General features: G+C 43.8%; 2 protein-coding genes across 2 annotated transcripts; both read left to right on the forward strand.

Annotated features, from left to right (window-relative positions):
- Positions 1 to 1,047: 1,047 nt before the first annotated feature.
- On the forward strand, positions 1,048 to 10,619 carry LOC117808474 (cysteine-rich motor neuron 1 protein-like). The gene is made up of 5 exons (XM_034678230.1): positions 1,048 to 1,288; positions 9,732 to 9,950; positions 10,033 to 10,263; positions 10,468 to 10,486; positions 10,583 to 10,619. Exons 1-5 carry the CDS (start codon positions 1,195 to 1,197, stop codon positions 10,617 to 10,619), a joined length of 600 nt encoding a protein of 199 aa, XP_034534121.1. The 5' UTR covers positions 1,048 to 1,194.
- Positions 10,620 to 10,906: 287 nt separating this feature from the next.
- On the forward strand, positions 10,907 to 21,308 carry col5a2b (collagen, type V, alpha 2b). The gene is made up of 49 exons (XM_034677478.1): positions 10,907 to 11,102; positions 11,285 to 11,377; positions 11,455 to 11,529; positions 11,642 to 11,686; positions 11,766 to 11,819; positions 11,894 to 11,947; positions 12,260 to 12,313; positions 12,638 to 12,691; positions 12,786 to 12,839; positions 12,992 to 13,036; positions 13,127 to 13,180; positions 13,272 to 13,316; positions 13,405 to 13,458; positions 13,542 to 13,640; positions 13,786 to 13,830; positions 13,920 to 14,018; positions 14,125 to 14,178; positions 14,269 to 14,376; positions 14,495 to 14,548; positions 14,664 to 14,762; positions 14,883 to 14,936; positions 15,027 to 15,125; positions 15,214 to 15,267; positions 15,380 to 15,433; positions 15,534 to 15,587; positions 15,789 to 15,842; positions 15,944 to 15,988; positions 16,131 to 16,229; positions 16,331 to 16,438; positions 16,524 to 16,577; positions 16,663 to 16,716; positions 16,804 to 16,857; positions 16,958 to 17,011; positions 17,096 to 17,203; positions 17,298 to 17,351; positions 17,450 to 17,503; positions 17,633 to 17,794; positions 17,880 to 17,987; positions 18,075 to 18,182; positions 18,299 to 18,352; positions 18,442 to 18,549; positions 18,678 to 18,731; positions 18,825 to 18,932; positions 19,082 to 19,135; positions 19,221 to 19,328; positions 19,420 to 19,780; positions 19,876 to 20,066; positions 20,159 to 20,401; positions 20,486 to 21,308. The coding sequence occupies exons 1-49, from the start codon at positions 11,034 to 11,036 to the stop codon at positions 20,630 to 20,632; spliced, it is 4,167 nt and encodes a 1,388-aa protein (XP_034533369.1). The 5' UTR covers positions 10,907 to 11,033; the 3' UTR covers positions 20,633 to 21,308.
- The last annotated feature ends 98 nt before the right edge of the window (positions 21,309 to 21,406 follow it).

Below are 21,406 nucleotides of genomic sequence, written 5' to 3' on the forward strand. Positions count from 1 at the left end.
TTTCTCACATGGGCCCCATTGTATAAAGGTTTTATGTGAATAAGAATGATCTCAGTTTGGGAATCATATTTTTACTATCCAGGATCGCTAGCAGCTCACATTTCAGAAATCTTATAATCAGACAGGTAGTTCAATATTTCACATGACAGCCGCCAATGCTTTAAAATAGTCCAAATGACATGCACAGTAAGAGGAAATGTAAGCATGCACAGGCTGTTTCAGGGGCTGACACTTTAGACAGTTGGTGAAAGGATATATTTTTGTGCAACATTTCTGCAGCTGGCACAAAACAACTGCATGCTTACCTACACTCTCACTGTCTTCCCATCTGCTGCGCTCTCTGTCCCCTGTGGTTCTGTCCTGACTCTTTAATGTGAAATCAGTCTGTTCCCCGAGCACCTGAAACACTTCCTGACCCAAGTTGTTTAGCAAGAGAAACAAGTGAAATCCCCCTCATGCAGTGACAGAAATGCGACAGCAGGAAGGTTTTGATCACACTAATCCAGATTAAATCGGTTGTTAAGAATACAGGACTCTACATAGAGGACATGATGGCAGAGGAGAAGTCTTGATATATGTTTTGTTCTCTTCCTCTGGGACTTACAGTCGGCTACGACTTGCCAGAGCTTTGCCCTGGAAAACACATCAGATAAATGTAACATGCACATTGTAGACCGCTTAACCTGGAGGGAGTGCATGGATTGAGGTCAACAAGTAGACACAAATCTGGGGTTTCATTGATGTATCAGAAGACAGAACATCTCCAGTTGTTATGAGGATTTGAAAATATATAGAAAACTGTCCCTTCAAATCGACAACCTGAAAGCAAATGTTCAACTTTCAGGAAAAATATGTCTCCTGCATCATCTCTCTTTCATCGCTCATTTTGGTTGGACTAATGTTCCACAGTCTTTAATTAGCTGCATCTTTCAAGGGAAGAGCCTGAGGAGGAGGTTGGCTTTGAAATAAAGCAAGAAAAAATGATGATAGAGGAGGAGGAGGAGGAGGAGAGTTGGAGAAGGAGGGGGTGAAGAGGGAGCTTGTTTCAGTTTGCAGTAATCTCTCATCCAGGAGCCTGTTCCACTCAGGGATATTTGGATTTTTCAGCCTGGATGCTGTAGCTCGGGGTTTGGCTCTCTCTCTCTGTGACTTCCCTGCCTCTGTTCGAGGACGCTGCATGTCTGGCATCCAGACATGGGCCCCTCGTTTCACTCTAGGATTACTGTCTGCCTGGTCCTCACCTTGGCTCAGGTGATCTTCGTGACGTGCCAAGAAGATAGCAAGAATGGTGAGTGCCAAAAATCATTCTGTTGTGTGATTGTTTTTCTTTGTTTACAGCTGATATTTGTTTAAAACAGGAGCTCAGAAATATAATAAAAGTGCTTTAAGACATTGAACTTTGTTGTGCATAAAAAAGGATTCTTGAAAAGCAGTTTTTGTTTTATTCAGCGGCCTGTACGGCCTTACTGTCAAAGCTTCTGCACATTCAATGTTTTTACAAGGAGCACCTCATGATCCCTGCAGGTTTATGATTTTTAATGATTTAAAAGCCCTGCTAAAGTATTTCCTTCTGTTTTTCTGATGAAATGTACATGCTTTTTATCATTTCTGTTTGTTTTTCCCATCATATCCTTGGTTTGTGTTTCCCTTTTCAAAGTTTAGGAAGTGGTTTTGGAAGTTTTTGGTTATCTTGCAGATTTTCTGCTTGGTGTTTCAGTAAAAGTCAAACTGGGTGTGCAGCTGGACCACACTGGTGTTGTGGTTTGGTAACTGAAGGTTAAAATCACACCCACAACCTTGACCAAAAGGGCTTATTACGCCTTAAACGGGACACCTTTTTCCTGTTTGTGAAGCCACTGAGTGATGATTAAGAGGGATTTCTTGACTTACATTTCTTGTGGAAGCTGCAAACTTTTCAGGAATGAATCAAAGGTGGGAAAGGTAACACCAAGCTCAGATTTCTGGGATGAGAAGGGGCATTGGTGCTTTATATTGAGGGTAAATTATCCTCACAGTTGATCCTAAACTCACGACACTTTCTGAAAAGAGAAGATGTGGCTCTTCTATAATAAAATGTCCTAGTGGATGTGATCCTGTGTCAGAAATATCTCCCTCCCCTACAGGCTGCTGTACAAACTAAAGCATGCGTAAAGGTTAGCAGAGCTATTTCAGTGCGAGGTTGAAGCTGAATGACGGGGTTCAGAGCGCCATGGCTATAATGATGTGGCCGTGCGAATGGGACGGACAAAAGAAGGCCACTAATTTTGGTCAGACTTCGGGGGCCAGAGGCAGACAAGACACACCCAGAGAGAGGGATGCTGGATATGAAATATGTCTCACATGTTCCATCCAAGTTCACCTCCACTGAAGCTGCAAAAGAAAAGATTTGAACTGATATGTAAGATTAATGCAACATAAACTACAGAATAAAAGGAGCTTATTGTTCTGTACATACACTTGTTTGCTTTGCTGCAAAAAGTAGATGACAAAATTGAAACAGCTCTCTTGTGCGTACCTTAAAATGAAGCTTTAACTAGCAGAGTGTTAACCTAGCTTAGCATAATGACTTAAAGAAACAGCTAGCCACAACAGTGATGTAGATCATCATTTAACCTTGCTGTCAGACTGAAAACAGACAGTAAGAGGAAGCATAGCTCTCAAAACATCCTCATTTCAACAAACAAACCAAACATTTTTTGACAGACCTCCTACAAGTGTTACGGCTTGAGCAAAGGACTAGGACCCAAATGCAGAGTACAGGGAAAAAGTATTTATTAAGCAAAAACCAAGGTTCAACAAAAAGCGCCTTGCGGGTAAAAACAACTGAGAAAAAGTACAAAACTAGGAGTAACACAAAATCACCCAAAAGGGGAAAAAGGTTCTATCAAAAACTCACAAACAAAAACTAGGAATCAATCCTCTGGAAACAACTCGAGATAAGTAAACAGAAAAGCGTGGCTTGAATCTCCTCAGGAGTAAGGCTACAACGGGACATGGAGCATGCGGCTAGAGGAATAATCTGGCACTGGAGGAGTGTTTGGTGGTGGCTTAAGAAGCCAGTGCTGATGAGCAGATCAGGGACAGGTGTGCCTGATGAGCCTCACTGCTGGGGAGACCGGCCCCGCCCCTACCCATGCAACCTGCAGGCAGAGAGAGAGAGGGTTAGGGCAAATCACACAACAAATCAGGACCATAACAACAAGGACTTCAAAAATGTATACATTTGCATGCAATGCATTCAAAGAATGTAGTGAACAACTAATTTGTCACGTTGGAATATCCCTAGTTTTTGCAATTTTTCCCTGAAACATTATTTTTTAATTAGAATATGAGCAGAAGCTAACATAGGTCTTTCTTTAACCTCTAACTGTCTGTACACTCTATGTGTTGGCTTTACATGCTTCACAGATGATCATTAGTCTCCTCTGTTAATGTCTTCAGAGCTCTGAAGAGGTTAAATCATCCAGCACTCAATAAAAAAAGAGAGAAGTAGTAAAACGTCTGTAAAATAAGTGTTTTGTTTTCCTGCTTTCTACCTGTGAATCGTCATTACAGCAACATTACCAGGATCAGTTTAAAATATCTGGTACAGCAGCGAGCAAACACACACCCTACAATAGAAGACTTTTCCCACATGGATATAAAAACAGCAACAACCGGCCAAATAGGCCGCTGCAGCCGGCTATAAGCATGCTGCTATTATAGAGGAAATGAGTACTGTTTCACATGAAGCGTACCCGCCAACACGTAGAGCTCAGGTGGAGTTAAAGAGTCACTTTGAGTGTTCATGTGTTTGTTTCAGGAGCAGGTTAGTCTTGGGTTGTTGTGGAGGAACTATGGGCTGAGCTCTCTGATGATTTATGTCAGCCTGTTAAGATGTCTGCTGGCTGTTTTAGATTTTAGTGCGCTGTTCTTGGCTTGGTGTCTGTGAGTTTGTGTTTGTTTGAGTGGGAAAAATGACAGAGAGAGAGCCCAGAGTCTGAATGCAAGAAACCAACAACAGCTGCAGAACGTTTATTTGTGTTTCTCCTGACTTAACTTAAGTCTTTTATTTCATTTAAGGTGTACACATAGTCATAATAGATGTAACACAGGTGTGGATGAGTGCATACTTCTTTTTGACTAGGTTTAGTTGAATATTTGAGGCTGTAAGATCTGGAAAAATGAGAAAAGTTTGTCTATTTTTAGGTTTTCTTGCTTCTGTTTTAACAGTGTGAGACTTTTTTTTAGTTACCCAGCCAAACAAGTGTCCCTTTGGAAACATTACAGAAAAGGTAGAGTTTATATGAGCTGAATAATGTTAATAATAAACCTGTGAGTAGGAGGTCAGGGTGTCTGCAGACCACAAGCTTCATAAGGAGTTTCCAAGGCCACAGTTAGTCATGCTGTGTATATATCTGAGCTATAATCACATTAAAGTGTCTAAAAATGTTTTTAAATTATAGCTTTTAACTATGACAACTGTAGTTCATTTACAAATTTGCAAACTTAAAGTATTGTCTGGAGTAAAAGGGTCAATATTCCAACAAATATGGACGTTTCAGCAAAGACTGTAAAAACTGTAATAAGAATCCTGAGGCTGAAAAAGCTGCAGATTAAACCTCCAGCTCAGAGCTTTTAGATGTGTCCTCCATGCAGCTCCTCTGGGTCCAGCAGGTTTCTTAGCAGGAGGGTTCTCCGGGTGTGGCCCCACTCTGCGTTCCCAAATAAAGTGAAACCACAACTTCTACCCAAACCAAACGTATAATACAGCCGCTGTGGTTTCCCCTGAAATAACTCTCTGCTTTTGAAAAGCAGCCTCTCTCGCGGGGAGAGGCTCCACCACATAATTAGTACTTAGGACGTCGCTTAACTGCACAGATTAAAATATGCAGCACAGAGCTCGTAGCAGGTGGCCATATTTGACTTCTTTCTGCCTTCTTTTTTAGATTTCCCTGAGACTTTTCCTTCTTTTTATGAGGAATGACACACAACTGAAGGTTGCGGCTGCAGCTTTAGGATCAGATAGCCAGAAATCAGACTCATAGACATTTTATTTTTAACTTGCTTACATGTATAAATAAGTCTGACACACATCTCTTTCAAAAGCTTCTTTTTTTCTTGCTTTAATTGCATTTGTACCACAAATTAAGTAAATTATGGGATGCCAGAGGTGCATTACACTTTAAATTTCAGGCATACCTCCTGGTTAAATGACATGTAGATGAATGGCTGTGCCAACAGGGAAACTATACCCCTCATTCAGTTTCATTTTTATAGCTGGAGCCAAGAAAGAGATAGAGACATATTACTGCAGCAAAGATGATTACAGATGATGACACACTGACATACAGACGTGTTTATAGTCTCATTTACAGCCAGGAGCTGTCAGATTTAACCACAGTCTAGTCAATGAGAAGTGCCTCACTTAATGCAGCTCAGTGGTGATTTACCTGAAAGTGTCTGTTGGTGCTAGAAGAGGTTTAATTCTTAGTTTGGAGCCTCATTTTTTAACATAAATCAACAAGCTGTCAGACTCCTCCAGACGGTAGATTTACAAAAAAGTCTGTCCAGGTTTGTTCTGCATGAAGATGTTATTATCCTGCAGACTGAATGCAACTTAAGGCATTTTATCATTTTGCACATAAGCCATGGAAAGCAAAGTTTTCAGAGTGCTGTGAGAATCTGAGGTTTTGTCCAAGACTTGATTTGAATGGATCTAAAAGTCTCCTCTAAGATTGCACTAATAAGGCTTTAAATAGGACTGTAGTCTATCCCAGCTGACTTGAGAGGAGGAGGAGGAGGAGAGAACCCACGCATCCACACATCCCCTTTATCAAACTGGTAGATACCAACATCTCTGAAACATTAGACCCCAGATTGATGCAGGTTCTTGGTGATCTCTGTGACTCCAAATCTTTGCAAAAGGAGTAAAACTCTTAACATTTGGATTGTTGAGGCTTCAGCCTAAAGACACGTTTAAAAGTGTGTTATTTTTATCCTCCAGAGCCACAGAGGACATTATAAAACAGCTTGATTCACAGCCTGGGTAGCACTTTCCTCCACATGATGAGCGCTCTTGTGTGCAATCAGTGGAAGTTCCCTCAAAGTCTCAAAGTGTCTGAGTTTATCGGCCTACAGAGTAATTTATGCCTGTTTTAATGTCATGTATTTAAAGTGCTTGAGGATCATCACGGTGAAAACAATACTTTAGTGTTTATGCTGCAGCTCTTCTACAGTTCAGAGGGAAATATTCAGCTTCTTACTGCACTAGTTTTTCACAGCTTGTATGAAAGATGCAGACCTCTGTGCTGCAGGATCATGCTAGACCTTTGACCTTGCACTTTTTGCTCTTTGCATAAACTTGGTCCAAGGCTGCAGATAGATCTTCTGTTCTTATGCATTCTCCCAATGAAGGCTGGATGATATTTGATTTCTTAGTAATGATGCTACCTAGTGGCTAAAGGTGGAAACTGCAGTTGCATCCCCTTCTTAGTTTGCAGTGATGCAATTTTGGTGTTTAAGTTTGTAATCTTTATTGTACTTATAGGAAGAAGAAAAGTCTGTTTCTCTTTGAATTCCTGATTATTCCCTCTTCTGATTGACTCCACTAATACCTGCTCATGTCTCCTGCACACAGACAAAGTGTCATGACGGTTGGAGGGTGTAAATACACAGTTTTCATTGCTGCTGTGCTTGACTCAGACAGCTGTACAGAAAACGGACAGGTCTTCTCCAACTATCAGATATGGAGCCCGGAGTCGTGCAGGGTCTGTATGTGTGATGCGGGCACTGTAGTGTGTGAGGACGAGGTGTGTGAGGAGCTGAGTGACTGCCAGACGGCTGTGACTCCAGAGGGCGAGTGTTGCCCCGTGTGCTCAGCGGCTGCAGCACCGACTCAGAGTACAGACACTGACGCAGGTAAATGCTGTTTGTTCCCTCAGACTGGGGACTCTGGTTTTACTCAGCACCTCTCCTTTCAGTTGGTGGGACGCATCATTATGGGGCTTTCTGGCAGCAGGACATGCAGGGGGATCCAACATGCATGCATGAAGTTACACAGAGAGGAAAGGAAAAGAAGTGTAAACAAGCTTTGACTTTTCCTGTGTCTGTAGAGGTTTACCCGACCTGGACAGAAAGTCTTTTCCTGAAAGTGGATTCCTCTGCAACACATGCCAGCTTTTGCAGTGTGGTCCAGTTGAAGCAAAGTGAAGGCGGCACTGCTGAAGTGTTGACTCATGAGTGCCATGGACTCATTCTTTCATTGTTTGCCTTCACCACAAGCTCCACAGTCCAAGCAGAGGAAACAGTTCTCACCCTGAGATGTTTACAAGTTTAAACAATTATAAACCCACAAGAACCACGAGTGTTTCTTCTTGTTGAAAGCCTCTGAAGGAGTGTCTCCACTGCAGCTAAACATACGAGTGTGTCAGAGTTCAAATAGACCATGTGTTATAGTGACAGGACTTTGTATATATCATAGTTAAAGAGAGCTGCTTGCTGTTATCAAATAGGCTTTACTATGTTAGTTTAAAAAGTCCTTCTCTGTGGAAACCCCATAATGATCCCCTCACTGCCAACTGAAAGGGCATCAGCTTCCTTACTGACCCCAGCTGCTGTTCTGTCTCATGAAGATACCTGCACAGAAAACGGACACACCTACACCCACTATCAGACATGGAGCCCAGAGCCGTGTCGGATCTGTGTGTGCGACACGGGGACTGTGGTGTGTGAGGAGGTGGTGTGTGAGGAGCTAAAGCACTGCCAAACAACCGAGGCCCCCGAGGGCGAGTGTTGCCCCGTGTGCTCGACTGCACCACCACCGCCTCCTAGCATGGACAATAAAACTGGTAATAAATATTTAATAAGAAGCTGATACTTGGCAGAGGAGATGTCAGAGTGGGTCCATAAATATCCACATTTGAAAGTCCCACCTTGGGTCTGTTTATGTGGATTTTTATGAGGTGGTTAAAAGAGAGACTTTACATTTTGAATAAAGGTGATCACTTAAAGACTGAAATACACTTGATGACTGGGAGCAATTTTATCACTATAGTTTCATTGGTTGGTGCATTTCAAACTGTCTGACCCCAAAAACTTTCTCAACATGTTATCTGTTTGTTTCTGTGACTTGTTCATGTTCATGTCTCATACAAGGATGATACAAGTGTTTGAAATGTTCATTTGCATACTCAGAGAGCTTTGCAAAAATATCATGCACAGAAATCCTCTTGTGATTTAAAAAATACTTACTAATTGCTCTTAGGTTGGTACAGTGCAACACTCAGAGACTTAGATACCATCCGATAAACATCTTGACTTTATGAGAGAGAGATCTGAGACTTATGGAGCTCCTGAAGTCCTGCAAGGGTGATAAAGTTCATCTTATGCTTCAGAGGCTCCGTAGAGACTCAAAAAAAAGTTGTTTGAATCTGTGTTGCAGCTTGAACTTTCTAAAATGATCAATCAGGGGATCTTTAGAAACTAGCCTTTAGATTCAAAGAAACAAAGACAGAGAAAGTGATCAAAGCATCCAAAAATAAGAGTCCAAATCCGTCTTACAAGATTCTACAAAGCAGGTATAATGTTGATGAAGTTTGCCACCTCTGTTTAGTTTCTTGAAACTATGCAAAGTACAGTAAGACTCATCAGATTTGCAGGTGTAAGGGTGATGAATTAAAACCTGGATCAGATGCTGAACTATTGCTGAGGTCAGCAGGTCAACGACTTTGTCAGACTTGATCCATGTAGTCTGTAGTCTTCATTTCTCTCTGTGTACATGCAATGACGTGAGTTGTTCTTTCCTGTGAAGATTCCTGTTCAGAGGATGGAGAAGTCTACTCCAACAATCAGATATGGAAACCAGAGCCGTGTCGAGTCTGTATTTGTGAAATGGGGACGGTGTTTTGTGAGGACTTGGTGTGTGAGGAGTTAGGTGACTGCGAGGCCACAGAGATCCCAGAGGGCGAGTGCTGCCCCGTGTGCGTGACTGCAGACCCTGGTAAACTGGAACGAATCCCACCACCAAATATTCTGCATCCTGGTACTTCTCTTGCCGTGTTCGTGTCGATTTCACTCGACTAAAGCAGTCTCTCATCTCTGGAAGGACTGCTGGAGCTTTTTGTGTCGTCTCCCAGCCTGAAGCTCTTCTCTTCAGGCTCCATTGTGTGCACACAACCTTGAAATGACTTGTTTGTTTCCTCAGTATTGTGTCCAGAGTTTCCCTTTGACTGTGTCGTCCGTTTGAAACAGGAATACTTTGACTTTTTGCTGATAAGATTCCTTCTCAGCTGACTTTTGTGCAGCAAAACCAGCCTCACAAAAAGAAGCTGAGCAAGCATCTTACTTTCCAAATAAGGTGTATTCCTCTGGGAAATTGATGCCACCTTTGTCATGTTGTTCATCAATAATGTCATGTCATTAATGGCTTGCTTAAAGCTTCTATGTATTTGGTTTTAGTTTGTGGCTTTGGTGCCCTCCTGTGGTTCTAAATGGTACAGCGAGGATGCTGAAGTCACAAAAAAGTCAACACATAGAAGCTTTAAAATAATCAGCCACTTCTTATGTTTTGGGATACTTGCTGGCATGAAAGTTAGACATGATGTTGCTGCATTATCAAAGATTTGATTCAGTATTTGACTGAAGTTTGACATGTCTGTTAAATGATGCTTTTTGTATGTTTTGCCAGGAGACTTTCAGCTCCATCAGATCCACTAAAATGCAAATGTAACTCTCTCTTTTCTTTCCCAAAGACACCTGCACAGAAAATGGAAAAATCTACGCTAACAACGACATGTGGAACCCGGAGCCATGTCGGATCTGTGTGTGTGATAACGGGAAAGCTGTGTGTGAAGAGGTGATTTGTGAGGACCTCGGCGACTGTGACAAAACTGTGACCCCAGAGGGCGAGTGCTGCCCCGTGTGCCTAACTCCAGGCTCAACATCCAAGCCCAAAACTGAACCCCTCATTGGTGAGTGCTTCTTTAATCTAGTCACACTGTGAAGCTCTTCACATGTCTTAGTTCTGATGTATTGCTGTGATTCTGTCCTCAGTCTCAGCAGCAGATGAGTCTCCAGGTGAGAGCTGCACGGTGGATGAGCAGGTCTACAAACACAACGACATCTGGAAGCCGGAGCCGTGCAGCGTGTGTGTCTGTGATAACGGTGTGGCGATCTGTGATGAGGTTCAGTGTGAGCTGATATCAAACTGTGAGAAAGTGGTCACACCTGAGGGAGAGTGCTGCCCTGTTTGTGAAAACTTTGCCAGTGCAGGCAGGATGATAGGTGAGATGATTCTTAATATCTGTCTTGATGAGATGCATCACTGTGCAGAAAATATAAATATAATGCTCTAACTGTCTTTTTCAATGTTTCTCCAAAGACATTATGGGCTTCAAGGTGAGTTCTGAATCATTTTAAGATAGATTCATATGAAAACAAATGCAGAGAACATCAAATTAAATCAGTGTTATGTGTTTGTTTTTACAGGGACAGAAGGGGGAACCAGGTGATATCCCATATGTAAGTAGAGACACAATAGAAACAGTGTGCATCCATTCATAAAGATTGAATGGAAGTCTCATTGAGTTTGTTCTGTACTCAGGTGGTTGGACTCCCTGGACCGTCTGGACCTGCTGTGAGTTTTACAGCTTTTACTCCAATGAGTGTTTTCTGTGTTTCTCCAAATCACATACAATCATGCATTAAATAAATGAGGCCTCAGAAAGCTTGTTAGGTTAGAATCATCAACCTGACATGCAGAAACCTATGCAGTGATTTCAACACTAGATGGCAGCAGAGGCTAATATAATGGTCACCTGCAGAAACTGAAGAGTGTTGATCTGGTGCAATAAAATAAGAGCAGCATAGACCTGTATTGTGTCTGGACCTGCCCTCCAAGGATTAAAAAGTGATACCTGTAGGTGCAAGGATTTAAAGGCTCAACATGGATTCTGTTTTCATGACTGTAAAGCTGTGAAGCAGGTTTTAAAACAGCAGCCTGAACACATCAGGTGTATGGTTTTATTAGCTCTGTGTTTTATGTCTTACACCTCATGTTTGTGGTTCAGGGTCCTCCAGGAGCTCAGGGATACAGTGGACCAAGAGGCTTTAAAGGCAGACGGGTACGTCTTAATGAATCTATGTTGACTGGTACTTTATTATTTGCTGTTTTGCAGGTTTTTCTCTGAACATTCAGAGATATTGTGGTATTCTTTGCATATAAGAAATCTGTATTTGACATCAGTATATTAAAACTTAAAGCAAAGCCTTACTCATCTCTCACTGATTTTATGTCACCCTGCAGGGATTTGCAGGACCTCCAGGATTTGATGGAGAGCCCGGTGTGCCAGGAAATCCAGGAGAGCCCGGACCTCCAGGCCAGAACGGCCCTCCTGGGGTGCGGCAGATAAATGTTTTCAGAACATACATGGTTCAGAAGATCTGTTACTAAGCATGCATTTAAAATTCTTTCAGGCCAACCTACTGTCTCAGATGGCTTCAGGGTTCAATGAGAAGTCTGTGGTGGCTCAGATGGTGTCAGGAACAAGAGTGAGTCCTGCACGCCAATCGTCAGAAAATAAAACTGTGCATTATATTTCATGCAGAGTTAGGATGCCTGTCAACAACTTTAACACCAGTGTTTGAACTATCTTTACTCCAGGGTGAAGCAGGACCAAGAGGACCTTCAGGGACGCCTGGAGCACCTGTAAGTTTGAGTCTCCAGGATAAGATTCAGAGACTTGTGGAGACATAAATCCTAAGAGACTCTAATTTATCTCGTTCAGGGTCCGAGTGGTGGTCAGGGAATTCCAGGAGATGCAGGAGATGCAGGACCAATGGTGGGAACATTTTAAACTTTGAACATTTGAATTTCCTAGTTTCAGTTTTGATAATCTTTGTGTTTTCTTCACAGGGTGAGCCGGGTCATCGAGGACCTGAAGGGCCGCCTGGAAAACCCGGACCAGATGTGAGTCAAACATTAATGCATCCACTTAAAAAGCAAGATAAACAGTTACTGTAACTCAAAGTAAATGCATAACCTCATGTTCTGTAATGAAGTAGAGTATTCAAGTATTCTTAGCCTTTGACTTCATGACAGTTCAGATCCAAATATTTCATTGTATTATTAACTACATTTGCTGCACAAAATTGCAGAATGATGCTCCTATGAATATTTCACAGCTGCTTTATTTGTGTTTGTTTTCAGCAACAGATTTAAATCATTGATAGTCTCATGCTGAGAAGTTGTTAATCAGTAATGATCTTGTTTTTTCCTCAGGGAGAACCTGGACCTGCAGGCGCTACAGGAGAACCAGGATTCTCAGGATCAGCGGTAATTGGAGCATTCATAAAAATCAAACAATCAGACTAACTAACACAGAGGCACAGCTCAGTCTCAATGCACTAAAATAAGCATGAACTCCATTGTTGGATAATTCAACACACAGATTCAAATGCAAAACCTAAGGCATGATGTTGAGAGTGACATCTAGTGGCTCTCAGCTGACACTGCAGCAGGAACCTCCACAACAAACAGAAGTCATTTAAAAACTAATTGCATCCTTCCAGGTATAGAGGAGAGAGAACAAACAGGAAAGCTTAACGAGGAGGAGTGTAATCCGGGAACTCGTGATGATTTCATTGTGTTTTACTGCAGGGTGCGAGAGGATTTCCAGGACTGCCAGGTAATCCAGGACTGAAAGGTCACAAGGTGAGCGATACATAGTCTTCGGTCTAAGCTTAATGTATGTCAGTAATAGTCCTCACTTTTTAAAGTTATTATTTTATTGTGACCTCTCCAACAGGGACATGGTGGTCTTCTGGGGCCGAGAGGAGAGTCTGGAGCGGCTGGAACCAAGGTGTGAAATCATTTATGATCCTGTAGTGTTCAATGTCAATGATTCTACATGTGACTTATAGTTTGGACCAACTGGAACTCAGAGAACAGTCTTAATCAAAGCAACTAAATAAATCCCTCCTCCGTCACTGACCCTGTCTTTGTGTGTTTCAGGGTACATCTGGTACTCCGGGTTCGATGGGTGCTCCAGGTCCTCTGGTAGGAATCATTCAGCTAACAGAACCTTGAAACATTTCAAACACACACAGTCAGGTGCCGCCAACATGCTGCTTGTCTCCTCTGTTTCAGGGACCAGCAGGGATGCAGGGAGAAAGAGGGAGGATCGGGCAGACTGGTCCTGTGGTAAGAGAAAGAAAACGTCTCCTTCTGTCTTGAACAAATTAAAAAAAGGAAAGACATGTTGCAGAAACACAAACATGTCTTTCTCTTTCAGGGAAAACGTGGAACATCCGGGCACGTTGGCAAACCAGGACCTCTTGTAAGAACTTTTATCTTGCCTCTTTTTCTCAGCTTGAGTTCCTTGAAAGGTCTTCTCCTTGATCAAACGTAATTCTCCTCCCCTGCAGGGTCCGTTGGGAATCTCCGGAGTGCCAGGTTTCCCTGGTGGTCCAGGAATGAAGGTGAGACTGGAACCCGTTTAAAAACTTTGAAATCACTAGAACCGCTTTTGAGTGTCTTTGGATTTAACCTGCATCTGTTTTAGGGTGAAGCTGGACCCACAGGGGTCAGAGGAAGTTCAGGACCACAGGGACCCAGAGGAGACGGAGGTCACGTGGGACCACCTGGAAAAACAGGACAGCAGGTGTGTGAAGGATGAAATCATTCCATCTTTTATTTGATTCCTTTAAGGTCATGAAAAGAGGATGACACTGTCACACAGGTCACTCAGTATCATAGTCTTAAGATGAATGTTATTGATTGTTTGTTGATGTTTTGTTTTCGATCAGGGAGCCGAGGGAACCGATGGAACTCCAGGACCTCGAGGCCAAGCAGTGCGTCTACCTTCAAACATTTAAAAACACATTTTCAACATTTATCTGTTCAACCTTTTTTAACTGTTTCTTCTTCTTCTGCTTCTCAGGGTCTTGTAGGTGTTCAGGGTCCAGCAGGGTTGTTAGGCCCTCATGGTCCCCCTGGCCCTCAGGGGACTACAGGAACACCAGGACCAAAGGGACAACTGGTACGAGCACTTATTTCATTCATATGTCTTTGATTGGCACATGAGGAGCTCTGCTTTCTGGGTCTCCTCCGGGCTTCAGTGTTTTGACCGCCGTCCTGTTTTTCAGGGTGATGTCGGCGTGGCGGGATTCAAAGGAGATGGAGGATCCAAGGGAGAAAGAGTAAGACGGATCAGAAACTGAAATTCTAATGCTATTTAAAAAATAAATGTTGTTTTTTGAGGATTAATTTTTCCTTCTGGGTCATTTTAGGGCGATCATGGTATTCCTGGTCCATTGGGTCCAATGGGAGATGACGGGAAGCGTGGACCCCGAGGTGATGGTGGAGACGTTGGGCCTGCAGGATCTACAGGAGAGTCTGTGAGTCAACTTTTATTTCATACTTACACTCAAGTTTTATGATCATTTAAGCTTTGAAAATGGTGTCAGGGCAGCAGATTTTTGAATTCACAACGCAAATAACCTTCAATGATTCCAGGGAGCTCCAGGAAACAGAGGGTTCCCCGGAGCTGATGGTCTACCAGGACAGAAGGTGAGAAGATCTCAAGTTAAAGGCTACAATAAGAAGAATCACCACTCTTATTTTACATATTCTGGACCTTCCTGATCATCTTCAAGAACACATCTGTATCTGTGTCTTTAAACAGGGAGCTCAGGGTGAAAGAGGAGTTCCAGGGTCACTTGGCGCCAAAGGTTTATCTGGAGATCCAGGACGTGGTGGAGAGCCTGGTTTGACAGGAGCTCGGGTAAAGACAACAGTGTTTATTTATGACTGTTTCAAGAATCTATGCACCTAGACGGGTCAGTACTGAGACTTCACACCAGCAGAGAGGATTGTGGTTGGATTTTGTGTTCCATTTTCACAGGGTCTGACAGGACTCATCGGTGCCCAGGGAGCAGAAGGAAAGCAAGGACCGATGGTATGCAAAGAGTTTTATTTTCAGAGCAGTTAAAGACCTTCCTAAAAGCCCAGAGTAAAGTGTCCAGTGTGAACACTTCTATTCTTTCAGGGCTCAGCAGGAGACGATGGCAAACCTGGATCAGCTGGTCCTGCTGGAAACAGAGGTGCTGCTGGACACATGGGCCTGCCTGGACCAAAAGGATTCACCGTCAGTTTGAGTCGTTTTTACTTCTTCATATCGAACATGAGATATCTTATGATGAGGACAAATTTCATGTCAGATGTTTTATTTTTAGGGAGATGCTGGGAAGATCGGAGAGGCTGGCAACGCTGGACCTCCAGGTCAAAGGGCAAGTCATTTCACTGCATTATCAACATGATTTAAACGTACTGCTTTCTCATCATGCAGGTAATCCGAATGCAGCTTTATATTAACCAGTAGATTCTGTGTCTGTCTTCTAGGGAGTGAACGGAAAAGATGGAGAGACAGGCGCTGCTGGTCCGACAGGCCCGGCTGTAAGCATCAGACGCTGTGCAGACTATCTGATCTCATCATCATCAGAGATTTCATTGGATCATATTTAAATCACATGATGTTCTGTTTGTTTTTCTCCAGGGTCCTGCAGGAAAGAGAGGAGAGCATGGAGCACAGGGACTCAACGGTTTCCAGGTAAACTGCGACCTTTAATGACCCCGAAGGGACATCATTTGAGATAAATACTGGAGGTCTTAACTGACCACAACTTGATTGATTTGTTTCATAATCCAACAGATTATTCTTTGAACATACTATTTAACACTGTCTTAATTATTTCAGCTTTTTAAGTGCCCATTTATTTGAATAAATAAAGCTTGTATTGGTGTTTTTTAGGGTTTGCCCGGTCAGCCAGGCCCACCTGGAGAGTCAGGAAAGCCAGGTGATGAGGTACGAGAAAATCCTAAAAACTTATTTACCTCAACGTTTCAGCAGTGCACTCAAAGTGTTTCTTTCTGTGTTACATTGAGCATTATCCCTCCTGTTTTCAGGGTCTTGCTGGAGAGGCTGGAACTGGTGGAGGAACTGGGCCCAGGGTGAGTCCATTTAAATCCCTAATGATGGTCCTCACTCCTCATCAAGGTGTAGCTCTGATGTAGTTTCAAACAGAGAGTTGCTGTTACTCATTCTTTAGTCACATGTTGGTGCATTTAGTTACAAATGATGGTTTCCTTGCAGGGAGAACGAGGCCCTCCAGGAGAGAGAGGTGAAATCGGACCTAACGGGCTGCAGGGACCCAAAGGTAGTCCAGGTGGACCAGGCCCAGATGGACCAAAGGTATGGAAACTATAACACCTCTAAAAATGAGACCCAACATGTTTCATGTTCATCATCCGTACAAAATGCCTCACAGTGTACCTGTGGTAACTTTTTGATAGGGTAACGCGGGTGTCGCTGGTGGTGTTGGAGAGGCTGGCAGTCCAGGACTTCAGGGGATGCCAGGAGAGAGAGGAATATCAGGACCATCAGGCCCCAAAGGAGACTCAGTATGTTATACAAAGAGGCGGATATCAGTTTCTGAATGAGAGGAGAGGAACTATCTGACTCTGATGTCCCGCTTTCTTCTCTCAGGGTTCTGTTGGAGACAAAGGACTGGAGGGTAAAGCCGGAGCTGACGGTGCACGGGTGAGAAACAGACACTAGGACAGATCTCAATTTTAAAAATAAAATCATTTACACATTTAAAGTTTGTGTTTTCATTGCACCAAAGGGTCTACCTGGACCTGTTGGACCTGTTGGTTCTGGAGGACCAAACGGGGAGAAGGTGAGCTCAGAGGAACACGTTTAAGGATGTGTAATGAACGAGAGAGAACAGAACAGAACTGTTTTAATGGCTGCTCCTTTATTTCAGGGGGAACCTGGACCAGCAGGACCCACTGGACGCAGAGGAACAAGAGGAACACCTGTGAGTGCAACATCTGATTTCACATTAAACTCAAGAGTGCACTTTTCTTTGAATCAGTACACTTTAAATATCTGTATTTGTGTGTGTGTGATGTTCACAGGGCTCCACCGGTGAACCTGGCTCTACTGGTCCTGCTGGCTTCCAAGGACCGGCTGTAAGTTCACATCTCTAACATATATCAGGGACAAAAGGTTGAATAGGCTTTATCACAAACAATAACTTTCTGTTTCTCTCCCAGGGTGTTGACGGTCAGCCCGGGGTCAAAGGTGAAACAGGTGAGCCTGGCCTGAAGGGAGAAGGAGGATCACCAGGACCTCAGGGGATGGCTGGGAAACCAGGAGAGCAGGTACAGAAGCACTGAGACGTAAACTTGTGTCTGATTGAAGTCCAAAGGTTTGGTCCATGAGAGGAAACAGACTGATGTTGTGGTTATGTTGCAGGGACCTGTTGGCGTCACTGGACTGAAAGGTGGAAGAGGAACGCAGGGACAAGCGGTGCGTTCAAAGCCTCCAGGACAACTTACAGCTTCACACATTGTTGTTTTCTTTCTGTCATAACTTCAATCCTTATCAGAAAGTGTTTCTCTCCACAGGGATCTCCTGGTTTCCCTGGACTGCCTGGAGGAATTGGACCAGTCGGCTCTCTCGTGAGGCTCTTATCCATTTGTTTAGAATTAAAGATAATTATCTGGGAATCATTCAGATTTTAAAACTGCAACACAAACAAGATAACTCAAGGTTGAGTTGATGAGCTGAGGATCTCTTGTGTGTTTCAGGGTAATGTTGGAGCTGATGGGCCAATTGGAGAACCAGGAAAGCCTGGTCCTGGTGGAATTCTAGGAGAACCAGGAGCGATGGGACGTCAAGGAGAGAGGGGAACTGCAGGAATACCCGGAACCCCCGGAGAGAAGGGAGACTCAGGAGAGGACGGACCTGCGGTATGACGAGTTCACTGTCTTCCAGCAGGCATACACAAAACAGTCATGTCTTAATTTCTTCTCTGCTCTTGTTTTTCTCTGTCAGGGTCCTGATGGACCTCCAGGACCTTCTGGTACCACCGGACAAAGAGGTATTGTGGGTCAGCCTGGAAGCAGAGGAGAGAGAGGCATGCTGGGACTGCCGGGTCCAGCCGTATGTATTTCTCCTAACTTTGTTTCACTCTACTCTTTGTCTTCTTCCTACATAATATTAAAGAATCTGTAATCATTGATGTCTCAGGGTCCACCAGGCAAAAACGGAGCTACTGGAGTTCAGGGAGGCATGGGGCCTTCTGGGGGAGTCGGTTTACCAGGATCCACGGGACCCAGAGGAGATGCAGGCCCTGAGGTTTGTCCTGTCCATCGTAATGACTCAACATATACTTCTTGTGTGTTTGAACCATGAACAGCTGAGTGATACAGACGTGGTCTTGGGAAGTTTATCTTGTGATCTGTGTTCTTCAGGGTCTCTCCGGAGCAGAGGGGCCTCCTGGAAAGGACGGACTCGTAGGAGAGCGGGTAAGATTTAAGATGTGTCCCTTTGTTTTGAGTGATGGACTGGATGTGGAAGGCATCAGTGCTAACAACATTTGTGCCTGTTCTTCCAGGGAGACAGGGGTACTTCTGGTCAAGAGGGTCTGCCTGGTGTTACAGGGTCTACTGGACCTGAGGGGCCTGTGGGACTGACAGGAGGTCCAGGGCCCATTGGTGACACTGTGAGTTTTAATCAACATAAATACAACAGTTTTAATAAAATATTCTTCATCTGGTGATCAACACTTGTATAAATCTGACTGCAGTGATGAAGAGCGGTGTCGTGTCTCTTTTCTTGTTCTGGATTTAGGGCGGCAGAGGATCAGCTGGACCCCCGGGGGCGGATGGAGTACGAGGAAAAGTTGTAAGCACGACAGTCCATTATTTTTGAGTTGGTATTTATTTGCTGTGTAAAATGTTGTGTTCTCCAGTGACGTGTTGATTTGTATGTTTTTAGGGCCCTCAAGGACCACAGGGAGAGAAAGGAACTGCTGGAGATACAGGAGAGAGGGGTCAGAAAGGACACAGAGGTTTCACAGGACTCCACGGTCTGCCAGGAACAACTGTAAGTCAAATATTTATTCTTTGTTGCTGCTTTTAAAGCTAAAGATTGGTATAAAGGAGAGGTAGAAGTTGTTCTTGAGAGCCGGATTCGTTAAGCTGCAGTTTGCAACATCGATACCAACGTTTAAATGTCATCATCTCTCATCTCAGGGTCAAACAGGAGAGCCAGGATCTACAGGTATTGTTGGACCAATCGGGCCGAGGGTAAGTGTACAGACACACACAGTAAAATGTGAAAATCTGATCAAATAAACGTCTCTGATTTATCACTTCCTGTTTTGCTGTGAAGGGTCCTCCGGGCGTGGTGGGCCCTTCTGGAAAGGAAGGAAACATCGGTCATCCTGGACCTCAGGGTGCTCCTGGAAGCAGAGGCTCCTATGGTGATCTTGGAGAACAGGTGACTCATGATCAGTCGGTTTCTTGGTGTGGTAGTTACTTTTTGTTTTAAATCAGTTCAGTGTTTGAGTTCAAAACTAATTTTCCATCAGGGCCCTGAAGGTGAACCTGGACCACCCGGCCCCCCAGGTCCTCCTGGACCTCCCACAGCAGCTGTTGAAGACTTCTACGTCCCCTCCTACGACTACGACGGAAACGGCGGTGTTCCAGAAGCCGTGGAGTTTGTCGAGGACGACGTGGCTGCTGATCCTCCTCCAGCTCTTCCAGAGATGAACAAAGACGAAGCCCTTCCCAATAAGAACCAGGCCGTGCTGCGTGCAGACACAGGCGTCCACGCCACTTTGAAGACCCTCAGCGGACACCTGCAGAACATCCGCAGTCCTGACGGCAGCAAGATGAACCCAGCCAAAACCTGCCAGGACATCAAGCAGTGCTACCCTCAGAAAACCAGCGGTGAGTCATGTTGTCTGATTTATTCTGATGTGTTTTTGTGCTTCTCTCTTTTTGCCAAATACCATCAAATCATGCATCATATGCCTTTCATGCAGGGGACTACTGGATTGATCCCAATCAAGGAAGCATGAAAGATGCCATCAAGGTCTTCTGTAACATGGAAACTGGTGAAACATGCATCTCTGCCAATCCTGCCAACATCCCCCGCAAAGCTTGGTGGACAAAATCCAGTCCTACTGCCAACAAGCCAGTCTGGTTTGGAGCTGACATCAGCAGTGGATCTAAAGTAAGTCCAGATTTGTGCATCAAAGAGCCGTGATATCCTCAAAGTCCATCCTGCTCTGGGTGTAACCCTGTCAAACTGTCGTGTTATTTCAGTTCAGCTACGGGAATAATGGAGAGCAGCCAAATGCAGTGGCCGTCCAGATAAAGCTGCTGCAGCTGCTGTCTAAAGAGTCGCATCAGAACATCACGTACCACTGCAGGAACAGCGTCGCTTACCAAAGCGAGAAGAGCAACAGTCTGAAGAAAGCTCTGGTCCTCAAAGGCTTCAACGGTCAGGAGCTGAGAGCGCAGGGCAACAACCGCCTTCGCTACAACGTCATGGAGGACGGCTGCTCGGTAAGTCCATACACAGACTCTACACCTGATGGAAGCTGCATTAAAGACATTTCTAGTGATTTATCACACTTACTTTCCTCACAGAACTCGAATGGAGCGTGGGGCAAGACAGTGTTTGAGTACAGGAGTCAAACTGCGGCCAGGCTGCCATTCGTGGATTTGTCACCCATGGACATTGGAAAGGCGGATCAGGAGTTCGGTTTAGATATCGGCCCTGTTTGCTTCTCATAAAAACTCAAATCCCAAACGCAAGATGGACAGTAAGAGCTTCTCTCGAGGAGTAACATCATCACAACATTATTGTTTAAGGACTTCTTTCTTTGAGCGCACGAGTCCACGAAGGTTAGAAGTTTCTTCGCCCTTCTTTACACGTGGCTGCATTTCCCCAAAACCTGTTAAAGAACAGTGTACTCGAGAAGTGTGTGACTAGTGGGAGGCGAGCATAATTTATTCACCAATCAATACAATGTAAAGGGAAATGCCTTTGAGTGGAACAGACACGACTAAGGTGCTGAGTGGGGTCTGGATGGATCGTAAACTTGCATAATCTGGAAAAAAACGAATTCCTATCTTTAAATAAAAGTATTCACGAGAGAAATTAAAGCATCAAAACAACAAGAGCAGGTCAAAGCTTTCATTTGACCTTTTTTCCAGTAACTGCACGTGAAGAGGTTTGGATATGGGGCATGAGTTCTTCTAGTAACAAGTGTAGATCTTAATTTTAATGGAATAAAAGATGCTTGAACCTAAATTATTAAGTTCTGTGCAAGAACTCATTTATTCTTTCAACAGAAACACTTTGTATCTTCTTTAAAAACTACAACTGTAAATGCAACGTATGACTGTAAATTGCAAAAGTATTTGTTTATTGTTGACTATGGATGTGGAATAAATGTCTTCTTTGGAATGATGGTGCCTTTCCCACAGAGTAAAACAAGAACAACTGAATAAACAGCCAGTTTCCCCGCATGAAAAGCAAGACTTGCTCTGAACATGAGTTTAAAT

Source organism: Notolabrus celidotus, chromosome 24, assembly GCF_009762535.1.
Source record: "Notolabrus celidotus isolate fNotCel1 chromosome 24, fNotCel1.pri, whole genome shotgun sequence".
Taxonomy (NCBI): Eukaryota; Metazoa; Chordata; class Actinopteri; order Labriformes; family Labridae; genus Notolabrus; species Notolabrus celidotus.